The sequence below is a fragment of the Pagrus pagrus genome (assembly GCF_965226575.1).
Source record: "Pagrus pagrus genome assembly, chromosome: 16".
In the NCBI taxonomy this organism is placed as follows: Eukaryota; Metazoa; Chordata; class Actinopteri; order Spariformes; family Sparidae; genus Pagrus; species Pagrus pagrus.
Window position 1 is genome coordinate 29,347,177 of NC_140200.1, and position 20,677 is coordinate 29,367,853.

At 41.3% G+C, this 20,677-nt stretch overlaps 1 protein-coding gene across 4 annotated transcripts in view; it reads left to right on the plus strand.

Moving 5' to 3' along the window:
• Positions 1 to 16,205, plus strand: part of fynb (FYN proto-oncogene, Src family tyrosine kinase b) — a 145,803-nt gene extending 129,598 nt beyond the window's left edge. For 2 of the 4 annotated variants that reach the window (XM_084376998.1, XM_084376999.1), the window contains 7 exons: positions 498 to 647; positions 4,932 to 5,096; positions 7,199 to 7,378; positions 9,189 to 9,265; positions 10,821 to 10,974; positions 11,168 to 11,299; positions 14,618 to 16,205. In XM_084376998.1, the coding sequence (XP_084233124.1) occupies positions 498 to 647; positions 4,932 to 5,096; positions 7,199 to 7,378; positions 9,189 to 9,265; positions 10,821 to 10,974; positions 11,168 to 11,299; positions 14,618 to 14,826 (1,067 nt within the window). In that variant the 3' untranslated portion in view covers positions 14,827 to 16,205. Of the gene's footprint in view, positions 1 to 497; positions 648 to 4,931; positions 5,097 to 5,419; positions 5,576 to 7,198; positions 7,379 to 9,188; positions 9,266 to 10,820; positions 10,975 to 11,167; positions 11,300 to 14,617 lie in introns of all 4 variants that reach the window. The other 2 variants (XM_084377000.1, XM_084377001.1) reach the window with 2 other exon arrangements.
• The last annotated feature ends 4,472 nt before the right edge of the window (positions 16,206 to 20,677 follow it).

Genomic DNA, 20,677 nt, shown 5'->3' on the forward strand with positions numbered 1-20,677 from the left:
CAAATTAACGTAAATTTGCATCTATTCAAGCTGGGTGGGGCAAGTGACACAGTTGATGTTAATTGTTGTGAATTTAGTATATTTGCGTGTTAGCATGAATTAAATATATTCAACCTGTAGCGAAACATGTGCACATGTGGCATATGTGGGGATGGCTGGGCAGAGTGGGAGGGGTGGAGAACAGAGAGTACTTTTTAGCTTAAAATGTTGATTTACCTTCACTCCTGTTTATCAACCTGACAGCAGCAGTCTGATAGTATAATATTAAGTAGAACCTGATATTTCCTGCATAAACTCCAGCTGTGTGTGAGCTACTGAATTGTTTATGTAGCAGCAAGTTGTAAGATGTCAGGTACTCAAAGTGAGTGTTGAATGCTTGGTCAGATTTTTACAGTTTTTTTGAATAGATGTTTTTTTCTGATTTAAATCACTGTTAGTTTTATTGAGACAAGTTCTTGATGTTCAGAGACTCAACTCCTGATCTGTGTCCCCCCCAGGGGCCTTCTCCTTGTCCATACGAGACTGGGATGATGTGAAAGGTGACCATGTCAAGCATTATAAGATACGCAAGCTGGACAGTGGTGGCTACTACATCACCACCAGGGCTCAGTTTGACACGCTGCAGCAGCTGGTTCAGCACTACTCAGGTATAACTACGCTTTTTAATGACATTTATAATGCTTCTGTATTTAGATGTGAATTATATGAGGTTTCCTGGTTATTTATAGCAAATGTTTTGGTTTATTTTAGAGCTTCTCACTAACTATACTACATACTACCATTTGTTTGTAAAGACTAATGGTTTAATTTTTAGTGCTTATTTTGATATTTTAGAATGTAACCTGTTGATTTTTTCTTTTAGGACAATTTTAGGAAGTATTCTGGTTAAGTTGACAACACATTCTGGTTAAAATTTTGGATTTATTTAGGTAATTTTGGAACATATTCCAGTTAATTTTTGGATTTATCCCTGGTAATGTATGGAAGTATTGCAGTTAATGCATTGTCATCAAATTCAGGCTATATCCTCATGATTCTGAGGAAATATTCTGGTTCATTTTATGACAGATTCTGGACAGAAGCAGAGGAAAACGCTGGAAAATACAGATATTAAAGACATGTATAAGCCACACTAAAAGCTGCATTTGGAAAATTTACACATTAGCAGCCTTGAACGTCTGAAGAACTTAATTACCCCAAAATTAGGCAACATGCCAGCTAAATGTTTGCAAATCTGAATTTATTATGGTTCTTCTGAAACTGTGACCAAATTTGCAAGGTCAAAAATATACATACAACAAATTGAATGACCAAGTTTGGTGATGTAGAAAGTTGCATGAATCAAATTTTCTCTGTAGCATGGCCTCTTTTCTTCTTCTGAGTGATTGTGATTGATAACAGCTGGTGACTTTTCTGGGCCCATTTTAATAGGGCTTGTTTGATACACCCACTAGACTCAGCCACAAACACTACAATGGGAAAGTCTGAGGAGCTCAGCATTGATCTGAAAGAGTGCATTACTGATTTGAGCAAGTCAGGAAAGTCACCTGGAGCCATTTCAAAGCAGTTACAGGTCCCAAGATCAACTGTACAAACATCTGTTTGTAAGTAAAATGTGCTCAGTTTTGTCACTGCCACAATCAGGAAGAAAATCACCTGCTGCTGAGAGAAAATTGGTCAGGATTAGTCAACCAAAAAACACCAAAAATGAATGAATGTGAATGAATGTTTTTTGTGACAAAGTAGTATGTGTTCCACTCATTCCATTATATGAAATGAGAGCTGTAGAAATCATTGGCACTGAAAACTGCCACGATATACTTTTTCTTTACAAGTGTATGTAAACTTTTGACTATGACTGTAGACCTGTAGATGCTGCCACTGAGGGATTTGTTATGATTGAGGCAGAGCACTGATGCTGTGGCCCCATTTACATGAGCCCATAGCCCTGTCACAGTCTTCCTTTCTGTCTGGTGTCCATTTCCTTAAAATGATCTAGATACATTAAGCAGACAATGTTACACTATCATTGAATATGGTCTGCCAGCACATTTTTACATACAAGACTAAAAGGTTACACATACCATGAAGAAATGAAAAACTACTATGAAGTCAAATTAGTTACAGGCACCTTTTATGTATTTAGATTCACATTCATTCTTAATATAGATCTGTTGAGCAGTGAACAAGAAACATGACCTTTTCATTAAGTTGTTTCTATTACTCTTTCCAGGAGTGATGATGATGTATATCTGAGTCTGTGATCTCATTCTTACATTTGTTCTGTTTTATCTCTCTCATCCCGTATCCTCCGACTGAGAAAAGGATATTTTCCCTGTCATGCTCTAATTAGCACATTGACATATTGATGTTTAAGCCCTTAAATCAACACTATGGATTTTCTGTATGTATTTGTGTCATGGTACATTAACCATCACTCTAGATTTTATCACCATACTGGATGACGCATGGAGCTGACAACAAGCCTTAAATAACCTTGACTCTTTCCGAGGCTGGTGCTTTTATTGCTTTCTGCTTTCCTCCATTTTTCATGTCTTTAAAGAGCTAAAAAGCATATCTGGCATTGTATATTGTGGATATTCCTCAGATGAAAGGATGAGAATGGAACAAGACACAGAACCTTGAGAATCTGCTATACTAGGCTGCAAATCTGAATGTAATAAAGCATTCTTGTTAAAATCACAACACACTTCTTGCTACAGCCACTTGGTCTGGTATTGCCAGCAGATAGTGGTGGCTAATGTGGCTAAAGTTAACGTGAGCAAACTTGAGAGCTTGCTGACTTTATGACTCTTCATTGAATGTGCTTGAAACCCCATTTCTGCAAGTATAACAAATACATAATAACAAAAGATTAAGATACTGAGTAAGTCAAACTTACCATCTTATGATTTTGAAATCAGTATCTCATATCTTAGTCAATATCTTAAGTCAGAATTATGAGTGATTTTAAGTCAAATTTCAGACGGTAAATGCAAATTAAGTGCATAACCATTTGTTTCTGCACTTTTTCACTTCAGTGAGAAGGTAGGATCACAGTGTTACATACATGTTTGCTTTGAGTTTTCAAGACAAAACTTGTCATAACAATGTTATTTTTTTGTAGTCTCAACTGACATTATGTCTGTCAAATTGTTACAGACCGGGGATTTGTATTTACATCAGCGGTGTTGAGCTCAGAAACTGTGAGGGGTGCTAAATCGCACAAAATACTAATTTTGAATTGGTTAAATCCTGTAATTACTACTTGTGGCCACTGTTCAGCAAGAGTTAAATAGTGGAGCTTTAAAGCCCTGAAGTACTAAATGTATTGTGATCATAGCACCTTTCAAATGTTGATTATAGCAGAAGCTTTTTTGAAGAATGATGAGACATTCTTGGCGAAAACTACTGGAGTCAATGTGTTGCTTCCAGCCCATTCATCCATTGTTCCCAGGTTGTTGTTTTTGTTAGTGACACCAAAGTTAGAAATGAGCACTGTTCAGGTTATTGCTTAATTAATTGCACAATTTAGCAAGTTGAATGTATTGCTCTGACTGCAGCAACACAAAAATTGAGTACTGGATTATTCTTCCTTTAAAATATAACACACTTTCATCTGTGAGTCATGAATTGAACTTAAATCTAATCAAGCACGAAATTCATATTTTGAAGCAGCCACGCCTTTTTAGAAAACACTGCCTGCTTTGATGCATGGTACAAGGATACAGTCCACATATTGACAGGTTTTATGACAGCCAGTAGAGTGAACATAGTGCTGTATTGATATGTGAGTGGAGTATCTGAGGCAGCAGGCAGGCAGCCCAGATGGGCTCTGATGGCCAAATTGCAGGTTGAACCCTCCCACAGGTGAGATGCAGGCCTTTATCTCGTCTTTACTGCCCTGTGCAAACAACCAGGGGCCTTATCACCGTTAGTGGTGAGGAAGGAGAGTCACTTTGTCCCCACAGTATTGGGTGCTGGGGTCTCACTAGAAGCACTAAAAGCAAGAGATGTTTGATTTCATAACGCTGATTACGATATCATCAGCTAAAGTGACAGCCAGACAATAAAAAAAGCCAATAGTCAAAATGGAAGCAGCTGGAGCACCACTCTGTCACCTAAACAAGCATGGTTGTTAATGCATCTTATGGTGCATAAAGTCCCTGTGCTTCATCTTTATGTTTAACCACAACTGTAGATGTACGTTTCCCAGATAAGTGACTGACACCCAAAGCTATCTCTTTCCATAATTTACTGTCATTAGTATAAAGTGTACATGAGTCGTAAATGCCATTAGCCAAAGTGAGCCATAATATAGAGCCTATACCTTTCCTATGACCTGTACTTGCTGCTTTGGTACTTAAGCTTTTCAAGAGTCTCACAGCCTGAGGAAAGGAGCTGCTCTATAGTAGTGATACGGCAGCCAGAGGTGGGTAGACTAGCCAAAAACTGTTCTTAAGTAAAAGTACTATTACTTTTCATTCACAGTTACTCGAGTAGAGTAAAAATAGTCATCAAAATAACAACTTGAATACAAAAGCATAAACTAAAAAGTTATTTGAGTTGTGAGTAACTTTAAAAAGTAAAAAAGAAGGAGAAACATTGGCACACGTCGCTCTTTTCCCCAAGGCTTATTTATTGTGCATCTAACTTGAATTATTTTAACTACAGGGGGTCTTCATAAGGTAAACAAGTAAACAGACACCTGTTCTGGATCCCCTGATGTGGAAGTAGTTTGTGTGCAATCAAGGAGGTAGAAGGAAAGGACATGATTTTCAGCTTTCTTGTTTACTCTGCTCTTTGTCGTCCTTGTTTCTAGTAGTTGAGTTGCTTTAATCCTTTCCCTCTCTTGCAGAATGCTCTGCTAATTCTTTGGACATCCCTCTCTTTCTTGTTCTTATTTGTGCATTGCTGTGTGGCATCTGTAGACCGAGCCGCTGGGCTCTGCTGTCGCTTGGTGGTTCCCTGCCACAAAGGAATGCCCCGCCTCGCTGACCTGTCTGTCAAAACCAAAGATGTGTGGGAGATCCCGAGGGAGTCACTGCAACTCATCAAGCGTCTTGGGAACGGGCAGTTTGGGGAGGTTTGGATGGGTACGGGTCCAGTCGCCTCCAGAAAAAGAGGCCACATGGAAGGGACCACACTGAGTCAGCAGAGACATCAGATAATCTGGCCTGGGAGGGGAAGGGATCAAATGAGATGGGAAAGAAAATTGTAATAATTCTCAGTAGGGGTTTTTGCCAGGTAAATACTTGTGTTTTCTGAGCCCTCCTTCCCATTATCATCTGGAAAAACATCCAATGTCTCAGAAGACTCTGCTCTGACAGTCTAAAGATGGCTCCCTTCTGTGTTCCTCACTGCATGTTCCTCTCCCCGGTAGTTAACCCTGTGTGCCTTGCCTTCCCTCCCCCTGTAGAGAGTGCGGATGGTTTGTGCTTTAATTTAACGGGCGTGTGTGTGAACTACATCCCTGACACTGTGGGCTTGAGTCATGATGCCTGGGAGATCAGCAGAGAAGAACTTGAGTTGGAAGTAAAGCTTGGGACAGGATGTTTTGCTGATGTGTTTTACGGTAAGGACGTACTGCAAATAAAATACTGTCATTAGCTTGCAAGCTAAAGATACCAGCGCAAGTTTGCTGACATTGTGTCTAGCTGCTCTGTTAATAGTTCAAAAATACTGGTCCAGTTAGAGGCTTGCAGGCTAAAGGATATTTCTCAAGTATCGTCAAGGACTATTACAGTAAAAAAAAATGTTTTTACTACAAAAATTTTGTTTTGAAGGTGCAATTTGTAAGATATGGCCAGAATTCTAGGTTAAGACATTACAAAAATGAACATTAATACCAGAGCACAAAAAAACAATAGTGTTGGTCTTAGTCAGATACATGTTGCAGAGAAAATATACAACCCCCCACCTACCGATTTCAAGTTTCTCTTTTACTGAACAAAGATGAGCTCAATTGACTCGTTAACTCACTTCATTCAAAGTCCACATAAACGAAATAAAACTTAATCTGATTTGGTCGAAATAATTTCGCTTCTTAATTCTTTACACACCAAGTAGAATGGGAAAATACTCCATAATCCGAGGCAGAGTCCTATCAGCTAATAGGACCACTTAGCTCCACGGCTAACTGAGCTACTTGCTAACAGCAGCTAGTTGTGACAGCCAAAAATAGATACATCAAAGAGTGTGTAGTAAGCGGTTACCCTGCCGGCTATAATTTTAAAGCTACCTTCAAATTTTGTCAATTTCTTACAAATGACACCTTTTTTAATAATTTATTAAATTATTTAGAATGTATCTCTCTTCATTCCTATGATAATACGTTTCCTTATGTTAAGTGTTGGTCATTTTGGACTTCGTTCTGCAGAATGAGGTTGTGCATTCTTATTATATTCCAGCTTGAAATACTGAGAATAGGGCTTCTCCCAGATGAAACCCAGCCTCTGATATCCTGTTGCCTCACAACTCAGCAGGTGATCATCACTCGCTCAGTAACGACTCCCAAAATGTGGACAGCTGCATTGCCAAAGAAGCCAACTCTGATTTATGTGCTTAGTCTCAAATTAAACCCCCAAACCCAGCAAACACATGCTGACCAAATGTTAGCTGATGGGCTCTGTTCTCCCTTTGGTTCACTACTAATATTCCTGCATCCATTACCTTCACAGATTGAGATAAATGGACTACTACTTTATTTAGGTGATGCTCTGACATAGTGGCTGGAGGCAGTGCACATTGGTGGCATAGCCATGCTGTGTTACAGTAACTGGCATCCAACCCCTGGGGAGCTTACTGACTTTCTTTTGTTAATCATCCTACAAAGGATTGTCGGCTCCAATGTTGGTGTATTGTGGCTCTCAAAGCCTTGCTGGATTGCTCTCCTGGTTTGTGAAAGCCATTTTAAATCAAGGTTCACCCTGAATATTATATCCATTTAATTATCCTTTAGCATAACATGAGAATTACAGGTGATCTAGTCCTGATAGTGCATCCTTATCTCATTCTGTGTTGCTTGTTTACCTCATTGGTACATTGTTTACCTCCTCCGCCTGTTTTTGACTTCAGTTGACTCTCAGCTGTAAATCATCTCTTCAGGTTAGACGGCAGGATTGTCAAGTCAGTGTCAATTGGAATATGAATTGATGTTCCTGCTGTACTAATGGCAGCATGTGTGTGCATATGCCAGGAACATGGAATGGCACCACTAAAGTGGCAGTGAAGACTCTGAAGCCTGGCACCATGTCCCCTGAGTCCTTCCTGGAGGAGGCTCAGATCATGAAGAAACTCCGCCATGACAAGCTGGTGCAGCTTTACGCTGTGGTTTCTGAGGAGCCCATTTACATCGTCACAGAGTACATGGGCAAAGGTATATGAGCACAAACACATGCATATGTCCACACTTCTCACTAACAGGCATTCACACAGTTCTTTGTAAAAGCATTTGGTCTGAATGAGTTTTTGCTAGTGTTTTATGCTGTTTCATAAATTCTGTAAAAATGTTCTTCTATTTTAACAAAACTGTAACATCAAATCAATGTACTAAACAAGACAAGAGCTTTTTTCAGCATTGATGCAGCTGGCTTTGGTCTGGCTAGGTGGGAGTTCATGTCATCCATTATCAACATTGGCTTGCTGGCTAAACTAACACTTTAGCCCATTGTGAATCTGTTTGCTACACATGATACACATGGACACAGAAAAATGGCAGTCAAAGAGCAAGAAAGGCATTTCTATCCAAATGACATTTTAAAGTGACAAAATAGTAATCTGACAACAAAATGGCACAATCCCATCACAGTATTTGTAGGTACCCATTGGGTTTGAATTGGGAAGCTACTCTTAGATCTTATTCAGACCAAAAAATGCATTGGTGTGGGAATGTCATTCCATGGCCTATTTGTGTGACATAATGTTAAGTCTAAGTACCCCAATCCAGAAAGTGGCGACGATGCACCTCAAAGCAGTTTGCCAACCACTATTAAGCAACAGAGGAGTGATTGTTTGTTTGTCCACTTAAATAACCACCCAGGATGTAAGGTATATTATAATGGTATAGGAATATCAATTGTATTCCCCAGTAGCATTTAGCCATGCTACTATGCCCATGACTAACCCGTTATATTCTACATCTGATCTGCTGCTGCTTATTTAAATAAATACATGCTGTGTTTTAAACTGGTGTGAAAGGTCAATCTGATTGACTACACGAAAAACATCACATTACATTTTTTTTACACATTTTTGGTCACCCTACCCACACTGAAATGAATAGGAGGACTGGATTTTTTCCCACAACAACTGATTTGGTCTGAATGCAGTCTGACAGTGTTGGACTAGGTTTACAACATGCAGCTCTCCCTGGGAAGTAAAACAACGGTAAAACTGATGAAACAGGAATCTGCTAAGCAAATTTATTATAAAACCGCAATCTGCACATTAGATGTTAATGTTTGAGCCAATGGAAATCTGTGCCTGATTTTGGTACAGGAAGACAACCTACTTAGGATGATCCACTGGGGACTATGAATGGCCACAGTAAATGTGCTTTATATTTTTTATATATTTTTGGCCACAGTGTTTAATACTTTACCTGTTTGAGCTGAGCTGCTACAATAGCATAATCTGGTGCACAGTAAAATGTAGAAAATGGTAAGGCTACTGTTGATGTGCAAGTGTTTTTTTCCATTCCAGTCAGAGTAATGGTAACATAATGGAAAAGCCTTTCTTTCAAAGAGACTGATTAAGTAATGAGACATGATTAAGGCCTTCAAAACAATCTTCCATAACACTGGAATTTAGAACCCCACAAGAGCGCGCTGTGGACGCACACTAAACGCCAGAGAACACATGATTTGCATCAATGTGTCTGCTGCATGCATCCGCTGCCACGTCTAGGTCAGCCCATTGAGTTGGATAGGGAAAAAGTGTTTTCAAACAGCAGATCAAGTGTGACATTTTAGGAATGTCTTAAGCCTCTGGTGATCATCAAAGCTCATGTCTCTAAAACATTCAGCTGTCACATTAATGCTTGTGGTTGGTAATTACTGAATTATAGACAGTTCCTGTAAAGGGCAAGGGGAAACGGGCACCACTGACTGGCTGATGTATCAGCTTGTGTCTTCAGTGTCCGTATGTGAATTGGACTGACATCGGACATGTGTTTCTGTCTGCTGTAGGAAGCCTGCTGGACTTCTTGAAGGATGGAGAGGGACGAGGGTTGAAGCTGCCTAACCTGGTGGACATGGCAGCACAGGTACACCTGGATCAACAAACTTCATGTTTTATCTGCTGACACTGGACTGTACAGAAGAAGTGTGACTGTGACACCCCTCATAAAGCACATACACTGGCCCAACTACCCAGTGAGCAAAGAGTGGTCTAGATCACGTCTTTTAGACATCATTTATGGACATCCAAGATGTCTAAAAGATGTCCTCTGGGGAGCCAGAATGAAAGTTTTTTATAGGTCTTTTCTGGACGTTGTATAGACGTTTATATATCGTTTATCGACTAATTCTGGCTGTCAGTGGACGTCCAGATCATAGCCAGTATGAACGTCTATTCTCAACTAATTCTGGATGTCAGTGGATGTCTAGATTATGGCCTGACTGGCCGTCTTTTCTCAACGTCATTTATCGACTAATTCTGGCTGTCAGTGGACATCCAGATCATGGCTTGGCCATGTCAATAGTCTAGACATCCACTGACATCCAGAATTAGTTGAGAATAGACGTTCATACTGGCTATGATCTGGACATCCGTTGACAGCCAGAATTAGTCGATAAATGACGTTGAGAAAAGACGGCCAGTCAGGCCATAATCTAGACATCCACTGACATCCAGAATTAGTTGAGAATAGACGTTCATACTGGCTATGATCTGGATGTCCACTGACAGCCAGAATTAGTTGATAAACATCATATAAACGTCTATACAACGTCCAGAAAAGACGTATAAAAAACTTTCATTCTGGCTCCCCAGAGAACGTCTTTTAGACGTCTTGGATGTCCTTAAATGACGTCTAAAAGATGTGATCTAGACCACTCTTTGCTCACTGGGTAGAAGCTTGCAGGCTAAAGGATTTCTTATGTATTGCCAAAGACTTTCACACTAATGGTTTTTGACTACAAAAGTAAGAGTTTTATAATTTATGAATATTTTTTTTATTTATTTGCTGGTATATCTGGTATCGGCCATTTTGGACTTCCGTAGTGCAGGGTATTTGCAAGAAGTTGTCAGTTTAAACTCAGAATTCTGACCAGAATTCTTTGAATTCAAATATTTCTTTTACAGTGGCTCTAATCCTCTTTCATAAAAATAAGTGAATGAAATAGGTATTTCTGTTAAAAAGACAGAACTGTGAGCAGCAAAGTGGTGAGTACAACACAACTATTGTACTGTAGAAAAGTACATAATGTTGAATTGATCATGGTTGCCATTATAGTACAGATAATTGCAGATGTGGATATAATCTAAATACCAGCATTTATCTGATCATTTACTGTGTGTCAGTAATAGTTCATATTTCTATAATGTCTATCTATATCTAAACTATAATTTTACTAATATATTCAGGACTGCATGTTTAATAAAAAATAAAATCTAAATATGAGCTCTAACTTACAGTGTTTGGCAATAATTATTCACATTTTGATGAACTGAAAAATACATACACGGTACCATAACTATGTAGGAAAAGCTCTATCCACATGTATCCTCAAGCATATCACAGTTGCAGTATCCAGCAGAAATAATACTAAGATGATGTTTCAGTGAGCTGCAGCTGCTCTCAATGTGCTGTACTCCAGGTGGCAGCAGGCATGGCCTACATCGAGAGGATGAACTACATCCACAGAGACCTGCGCTCCGCCAACATCCTGGTGGGAGACAACCTGGTGTGTAAAATCGCTGACTTTGGCCTGGCCAGGCTCATTGAAGACAATGAATACACCGCTCGGCAAGGTGGGTCTTCCGACTCCTCCCCCACTAACACACATGATGTTAAATGCACATACCTAGTACTCCCACATATAAGATGCATCACAGGCTGAGCTGTTCTCCATGTGACAAAGTCAACTGATCTTGAATTGTAAAATGTAACTTCACCTGCAGATAAGCAGGTTCATTCATGCGCATGTCATCTGCTCTCCTCCAGGTGCAAAGTTCCCTATCAAGTGGACCGCCCCAGAGGCTGCGCTGTACGGAAAGTTCACCATCAAATCAGATGTGTGGTCATTTGGCATTTTACTGACAGAGCTGGTCACCAAGGGTCGGGTGCCATACCCAGGTGAGGAGAGTGAAACAGACAGCAGAGGCTCTGTGTGATGTAGCTTTCACCTTGAGCTACTTGGGAGACATTGATAAAGAGCCTGATAAGAAGAAAGCTCTCCTGCATGAAATACAGTGTTGTTACAAAAGCACACACAGCTCCAGGACCGTCATTACGACTGGGGTATCATGTTTTTGTAATGTCACGGCTATGCAATTCTGTGTTGTTGCTTAAACCTAACCAAGTATTTTTCTTGCCTAAACCTAACCAAGTATTTTCATTGACTAAACCTAACCAAATTGCAAAAGAAAACTGAAAAGACAAGTAAAATAATATGTGGACAGTATAATAATCTGTTCCAAACAATAATACGAACGCAGTCTCAAAGTCAGTGCAACATTAATGATGACGTTCAAGGAACAACACCAACATAAGTTGCAAAACTATGACATCACAGCAATGTAACTCGTCAGTTGTAATGATGGAACAACATTATGATGTTCTAGGAACAAGAACAGACCAAGATACACTGTATTAGTTCATCAGTTAACAAACACGGTTTCTCAGTTACACTGGTGAGATCACTTCACCTGAAGAGAGAGTCTTACAACATTGACTTAACAATCATTATAAGAGGTACACATTTAGCGTACAGAATCTTAGTACAGTGATTATAGGGTTGTTCTGATTCCAATACCAGTATCGAAAATACCGCCGATACTGCCAATAGTGCAGGTGTCGGTATTGGCGATTATGTGAGTCTATGCACCAATATTGCTTAACGCACTCTGCTTAACGTTACACACCGAAAATCAATTCTTCTTCACTGCTCTAAAAGCCAACACAGGAAGTTAAGCTGTGCTGCCCCTGGCAACTACTGTTTTCAGAGCAGCGAAGAGGAAGTTGATTTCACGTGAGTCAGACGGTGCAAGCAACATATCAGCTAGTTGGCAATATTTTCCTCTGGATAACCCTACCAGTAAAACCGCGACATGTTCAATAGCCACGGCTGTAATTTCAAAGGGTTGCACGAGTCTTGGCAATTTCAACACCAGCATCCTTATAAAGCATTTGAAGACGCATGAAACTGCTCTGCCCAAACTTGGAGACAGTGAGGGAACACATTCCATGTAGACTGAAGGACGTGCAGGCAATCAGCTTTACTACTGACATTTGGACCTCTGACGTGTGCCCCACGTCCTTGCTGAGTCTGCTGCAAGCAAACGAGTTCCGTCAGTAGCCCCTTTTAGTTAGAAAATACGCCACATTTGCAGCCAGGTAAAGGCTGCAATCTGCCACCTTGTCTATGTGAAACGGAGGTGTAATATTCCTCCTTTGCAAAAAAGGAGCCGCCACTGGGGTAGGTGTAAACATGTGACATGACGTGAAGCAGGAAGTTGGGCGTGAACAATGACGAGTGATCTGGTTATTGACGATTCTCTCGGCAGTGATGGTTAGCATCTCCCGGATCTCAGCGGCTTTCCAGTTGCTCATCTTGACATCCGCGGATGAAGTGATGAACTGACTGCTGTGATCAGCTGTTCCCTGCTTTTAAAACTCCCAGCTGTGGGTGGCACAACAGTGCACACGTCATCGACACGTCCACCCATGTCACACAATTGCCGGCACATCGACACCTTGGATTTACATAGCAATGGAGGCGGCAAAAAGTGTACCCTCTGACACGTCATATTGGCGGCCCAAAACAGACCCCCAATATGCCGCGGCCTGTCTAAATTAGCGGACCTAGCCGCAAAAAGGACAGACAAATTGGCGGGTTGCTGTCCAGTATAAAAATGGCTAGTAAGTGATAGTGAGCCGTGATAGCAATCATATCACATCCATACAGGGTTAATAGTATTTACAGCTGTTAAAAGAAAAACCGGCACTTTTTTTTAAACCGGCACTGGTATCGGAATGGTACTCATTATTGGATCGTCATTCTGTATCAGTCGATACCCAGAGCACAGGTATCAAAATCTGTATCGGGAAGGAAAAAATGGTATAGGAACATCTCTATGTGATTATATACATAACTGGTTATTTCCTCTCCTGCACCAGTTTGTTATATTGGTGACTCACCAAGCACCGAAGGGTCAGGAGAGGTGCTATAGAGGCTGTGGCATACTGCAATATCTTTCGCAAGAGCGAGTGTGTCACAGACAGCCTGCCTTCTCAGTGCAGGTCAACAGCTCAGCACACAAACAACGCCAATGAGGCAAAGACAATGAGGAAAATGTTCTGGAGTGGCCGAGTCAAAGTCCAGACCTCAATCCAATAGAGAATTTGTGGCTGGACTTGAAAAGGGCTGTTCACGCCCGATCCCTGTGCAACCTGACAGAGCTTGAGCAGTTTTGCAAAGAAGAATGGAGTAAAATTGCAGTGTCCAGATGTGCAGGCCTGATTGAGACCTATCCACACAGACTCAGTGCTGTGATTGCAGCCAAAGGTGCATCTACTAAATACTGACTTGAAGGGGATGAATACAATATGAAATCACTTATTTTACATTATATATTTTTAATTAATTGACATTAGCTTGCAGAAATCTGTTTTCACTTTGACATTAAACATTTTTGACATTTATTTTTTGTAAATTCTAGTCAAAAAGCCAAATTATATTGATCATGATTCCATTTATGAAAACAATAAAAGGGGACAGTATCCAAGGGGGTGTATACTTTTTATAGGCAATGTACTACTACTCCAACAAGTACGAATGGAGTAAATGTAAATAATTTGTACCTACCTCTGGTTTTCATTGTAGGGCTTTGGCTCCAGACTAGAGAGACACTGAATCTGAGATTCAACTTGTTAAAGGAACAGTTTAACAGTCCAGAAAGTTTTTATTCTCACACTTTTTAAGCCAAAATCTTAACTGTAGCAGCTAAGCTAAAAGCATAACTACGCACCCTCTCTGAAGTGGGTGTACAAGCCCGACCGCTTGTCAAGGGTGTAAATAATGTCTTTTCAAATTAATTTGGATCTCGTCGGTTGGATTTGGATTCACTGTACGAGCTGTATGGAGACCTTTTAGGTTTGTTGGGGTGGTCCCCAGCTACTTCAGTTGTTTAGGAGAATGGGGCAACACTGTTTTGCTGTGAAGCTCCAGAAATGTTTTGTGGACAGCAAAACTTCACCCGACTTTATGTCAACATGGGGGTGAGTCGCTAATGACTGTATTTCCAGTTTTGGTTAAAATGTTCCTTTAAGAAAAAAATTGGCACCATTGGAGTTATGAGATGACTATCTGTTTGTGTTGAAGGTCACCAAGGCTGAATCAAAGCAGTAAGGAGCCCTTGGTGTACTTACTCATCTTCAGCATGTGTTTTTCAGGCATGAACAACCGCGAGGTGCTGGAGCAGGTGGAGCGCGGCTACAGGATGCCGTGCCCCCAGGACTGCCCTATCTCACTGCACGAGCTGATGCTGCAGTGCTGGAAGAAAGACGCTGAGGAGAGGCCCACCTTCGAGTACCTGCAGGCCTTTTTGGAGGACTACTTTACAGCCACTGAGCCTCAGTACCAGCCTGGGGACAACCTCTAAACCACTCTCCGGCACGCTAGGGGTCGACCCAGAGCTGGGGAAAAACAGTGCTGTTACAAAACTCTGGAGCTCTCTCTGCCAGGACTTAATTTTAGGGATGTCTACAGCTTCCTTAGCTCAAACCGAGCTTTTCAGTTCCACCACGAACCCCTAAACCACAAACCTCAGTCTATGACACGCCCCTAGTGTCTGAACTCTGCAAATGCGATAATTAGGGAAGTTGAGGTGGGATGGAGGATGGACAGACCTGACTGGGGTTGTGATAAGGAAAATTAAATACCTGTATTCAATGTAAATAAGAAATGCTTGTTTTGGTTGACTTGTTTGCTTCTGTTTCAGATTTTATTTTCTCCTGAACAAAATAATAATAATAATAATAATAATAATAATAATAATAACTGCTGAAGGCAAAGGAAGAGAACCATGTCAGCACAGTTAATATGGAAGTGTATTATGCTGTAGCTCCTCTGTTCTTTTCTAGAGATCGAACTGAAAGCCTCAATATTTTTTTTTTTTCTGGTTTTCCATAACATGTAAAAAGATGCACCCCAAGATTATTGCTTGATTACTTTTTAGTTGGTTGTATTGCAGAGGCTTCTGGAGATGAGCAGGATGCAGTCCTCCATCAGCTTCCTTTTCTTTTACTGCACCCCCTAAAGCTTCGTCAGAGCACTAGTTGTTAGCCTACTGTTGTATGGAACAAGGTTCCTTTACAAATGATATAACTCACAGCGGGTAAAGATTATATCCTTCCACACTTCTAATTTTGAGAAAATGTGGGTGGAAATTTGTGTCTTTCTACCGTGAGTGTTTTGTTTAGCCTCCAAAAAAAAATATTGAGTAAATTTAAGATGAGAGTATGTATGTCTAATTTGAGCAGTCATTCCGAGGCCGCTCCTCGGTTGTTTTTGGGGAAGTCGGCGTGGACAATGGTGTTTTCCTTGTCTCCTGCCCATCCTCCACTTGAGCCTGCAGCTGAACCTGGACCACCTCAACTCCTGAGTTATTTCATCTTCTATGTTTTACTGACAAGGTTATATTCTATCAGTATTTGAGTATTTGCTTTTTACAGAGTACGTTTTTATTTAACCTTTTTAAGAGTCAGTTGTACTGTATGTTCAGGGGAGGCTCAGAGCCAATTCATGTTGCAATTCAGGATAGAAATAGAGATCTGAAGCTTTGATATCACCACTCGTCCTAATGCAGATGGTTTCATGGCCAATGGAGTCCTCTTTTTTCAGTTGTACAGCTAAAGGTTTTAAGTGTTGCTAACTGTCCTCCTTTATATGGTTTCATTTTCATTTTTTAACATAACTTGTTTGTTATCTTGGTGATTTGGCATTCAATTCAGAAAAGAACAATAAACATTTTACACTCTTTCCAAGACACTTCCTTTCCATATGACAGTGTTTGTATGCTTCAACTTTGCTTAAACATGCTTTTGGGTGTGTGCATGCAGTGTTTCTATGTTTGTAGCTAAATCCAGCATTATAAAGTGATTTTGTATTAAGGCCCTATTCAGGCCTGGAATCCCCACCCATCCTGGGTAATCCAATCCCAGGTTGGACAGCTCCAAGTACAGATGTGAATGCCCCGAAGGATGCATTTGAGCTCGGATAACATTTAGACCACATTCAGATGTGTGACCACATTCTTTCAGCAGTGTGTATGCAGGGACACACTGAAGGACCGCCCACTCAACTGATGTCCTCGGTGAAACAAGAACCCACAAAAACAGGCAGAATTGATTACACACCGTCACTGTCATAACATGTTTGTGCTCTCTTAGCCTGCCAATGCAGCAGATGCTTGTGAACACACTGTTTTTAGACTAGTAACATCAATATCCTTAATAATTTGCGCAAATTTGATAGTCGTTTCTTTCGTTGTCAGTGTCAGTTTGTAGCAGCATCACTGTACCAGCCTGTCGTCTTCTGTGTTTAAAGTGCATCTAACCTGCCAACATTTAGCAGCTGTTTGAACACACTGTTTCAACTGATTTTATAATGCACACTAAAATTTATGAAAGAAAACATTTTGTTGACAGTAAACTGGATGTCAAAATTTACAAATACAGTACCCCAAATAGGCTTCTTCTTTGTTGCCTGTGGAGAAAGTCCCCAAACTCACTTGAAAATCGTTTTAGTTGTCAGGGTTAAGTTTTTGTCGGACCTAAATGCAGAGAACAGCGAAAGATGAGCAATCCAAAAGAGTTTGTATACCACCAAAAAACTCAGAGGCAGGGAGGATGGGGTGGCTTGGTGGCAGCAAGGTGAGGTTCCAAAGGTGCAGGTGAAAAAGTCCAGGTATGAAAAACACTAGCAAATGACTAGAGCAAAGACGTAGCTGGTAGTCACTAGAATAACATTGAGAAAAATACTGAGCTGGCTGTGGCTTAGGAGGTAGAACAGTCGCCCACCACTTGGAAGGTCTGTGTTTGGATTTGTGGCCCCTGCAGTCTACATGTCGAAGTATCCTTGGGCAAGATACTAAACCCCAAATTGCTCCCAGTGGCTCTCCCATCAGTGCATGCATGCGTATGAATGGTTATTGCTCCTGATGAATTGCTGGTGGTGGAATTGTGGGATTAGGGTGCCATTTTTTCAGCATGTTGATATGGAAAGTCTGCAACAGCTGTTTCTGGTCAGGCATGTAGATTTGGTATGTCATAAGACCCATTTTCTGTTTGACTTGGTAGGGGCCCTGCCACTTTGCCAACAATTTTTGCTCTGAGCAGCAGAGCAAAAAGCAACAGGACTTCCTCACCAGGTTCAAAACTGTACTGTCTGGCTGACCGGTGGTACCATTGCTTCTGCTTTGCCTGTGCCTGGAGAAGGTTCTCTCTGGCAGTTGCTGGACTTCATGAGCTGCTCCTGCAGACTTTCCAGGCCCTTCCCAGGTTTCACGGAGCACATCCGAGGGACCTCTGACCTGGTGGGCATAACACAGCTCGAAAGGTAAAAGCCTGTTGAAGCCTGGGGAACTTCTCGGTATGCAAACAAAAAAAATGGCAACCATTTCAGGGACAGATCGGGGCCCCATCATGAAGTTGGGGCCCCGATCTTCCTTGGGGATCCCAACCTGAGAGAAAAACTTAAGCAAGGCTGAACTTATCTGCTTAGCTGTCACGTCGCTCAAAGAGAAAGCCTCAGGGTGTCTGGTGGCATAGTCACTAAGGACCAGGATAAACTTGTTCCCTGCCTGGCTCCTCTCCACTGAGCCTACTATATCTACTCCTATGTGCTCACACAGAGTGCTGATGATGGGAAGTGGAACTACAGGTACAGGGGCAGTGACTTTTCCTGCTGTCAACTGGCATTCTGGACATGTTTTACAATAGTCCTTGACTTGACTGTTGTCAAAAGAGTTGAGATCTCTACACACTGGCCATATGCCATTGGCAAGTAAAAGGACATTATACCTAGTTCTAGCAAGTGATTAAGAAATATATGAGCTCTGCTATTAGCGTATTGTATTAATAATCAAATGTGTAATGATTGTTGAATGAATGAGGGGATTAATCAGACAAAAGTTATATACAAGCTGAAGTGGGATAAAAGTCGAGATATCACAATGAGTTTGTGAGAAAAAAAGAGGAACAACAGTTGACCATTAAGTCATCGTGCTACCGTAAGCGGCTGCATGGCCTTATAAGGAAGTAAGCAAAATCTCCCTCTTAAGCAATAGATGGCCAGCTGAGAGAATGTAAAAAATGCACTCCACTACCTTGGATTAACCTACAAGACGGAGTATGTGAGCAGCCTATCATCGCAGAATGGATTTCAAGAGATTCGCAGTTGGATCCAAGGAGAACAGAGCACAAGGAGGATTAACCATTTTTACCAAACAACTGTGGATTATTATTTGGACATTGGAGTTCTTTTGTTCACTCTGCTGGCAAGGAGTTTGGACTTTGAGGAAATCTGGGGACCTTGGGCTGGGTCATGTATTGCCGCAAGGGATTGGACTTTCAGCAAGAAGGGAAAGGCTTACTGGAAGGCTTGACCCTCTCAATCTCTACTACATCTAAGATTTTAACCAGCCTCAGCTCTTTTAGATTCATCTCTATTATATACTGAATTGTGATCTCTTATCAGTCCGTATTCTTGATAATGATTGATAGTAACTGAGCCCTTGCTAAAACTTTGTAATAAACCTTCAACTGTACTTCAAACTCTTCATCATCACTCTTGCTGTGTGGTGTTGATAAATGTGTTCTCATGTGGGTCTTTTTAGTTCTTTTTATCAACTTTTTTATCAGTCTTTGCAATCATTCCATTATTATTGTCCCTTTGTTGCTGTTTTTCAACTGTGTCTGTTACACTGAGTTTCAGGTGGGTGAACCCAGAAGTGGAGACTGAGGCAGGCAGAGTACAGGGTGCTTTATTGTCGAGATAAGAGCAGATGCAGGTGATGAGGGGTCCAGGGCTGAATCCCCGTCAGGGAACTGTGTAGGCGAGGGTGACGGAGACCACAGTGGCGCTGGTGAAGCGTGGCAAGGCCGAGACCTCCGAGAGACACAGGGTAGTGGAGTTGGCTGGAGAGGTACAGAGAGCGGGGTGGCTGGAGCAGGATCACTGGTGGCCGGGATGCCTGTCAATACTGAACAAGAGAGAAACACAAAAGACAAGTTCAATTTCCACAGGAGAACAAAAAAACACACTAGTCGATTTAACGTGTACCGATCTAGTCGGAGTCATATACCACGTTGGGAGATGAAATCATCTGGCAGCAGGTAATGCTGAGAGCAGGGCTTATAAGCACGCGCTGATTCTCCAACCTGCTGCAGGTGTGTGGGTCTCAGCTGCTCCAGGGAATGGCCGGCTCCGCCCAGCTTCTCTATGTACCTCTGCGAGCACAACAGAAAACACCAACACCACCAGTATCTGCCACAGAAAGTGCCCGAATGTAACAGTGTCCTTTAGACTGGCTAACTTGCTGCCATTGTTTTGTCTTTCAAACTCCTCCAACTAGGCCATATATCATACCCCATTTATCTGCTTTTTCAACTTTCCAGTCTTTTATTTTTCTTGTAAAACCTTCTTTAACCCCCCTTGCACACTCTTGTCAAGTGAACCCCCTAATGGAAAACATTTATCTTTTTTGTCCATGTGGTACACTCTGGTACATCCCCAATACAATTGCTTCCAACATTACAACACGTACATATACAGTACCAGGTCAGGGTTCCTCTATCAGGAACCCACTGTCTGCTTTGGTTTTAACTCATCTCAACTACTAAAAACAAAAGAAAACTAAAATAAAAAATAAACAACTAAGAAGAACAAAACAAATCAAAACAAACAAAAGCTCAAGAAAAAGAATGAACAAAAACCCTAAACCTTTTTTTAAAGCTCTGGTCTACGATCTGAGAAAGGTTTGAAAAAAGCATCCCCCCCACACACACCCCTCCCCTCTGTGCTCCTTAATCCCTCCCCTCCGAGCTCGTATCGCTCTCCCCTCGGAGCCTCCCGCGACACACCCCCTCCCGCAACAAGCACCAAGAGCAACAAGCCGGCAGAAACCAAATACAGCCCAGCTTTGAATGCGGAGTAACGATGTCGGATTCACAGGTAAAGTTATTACAATGCACGTTGAAACTAACGTAAATCTTGTAAGTCATTACAATGTCCACAGCTAAGCTCCACAGCCAAGCTAGCGTAACGTCATATGCATGTTACAGCTATGTCATGTTACAGCTACGTAATAAGTTACTATTTATCAACAGCTAAGTTAGCCACTTCTAAAAGTTATTGAGGGCCAAGAGACTAACAGATGCTGCCGTCAGCTTTCATCACAACGATCGCTTCCACATTGTGGCTGAAAAATAAACCTGTGTGAGTCTCGGACC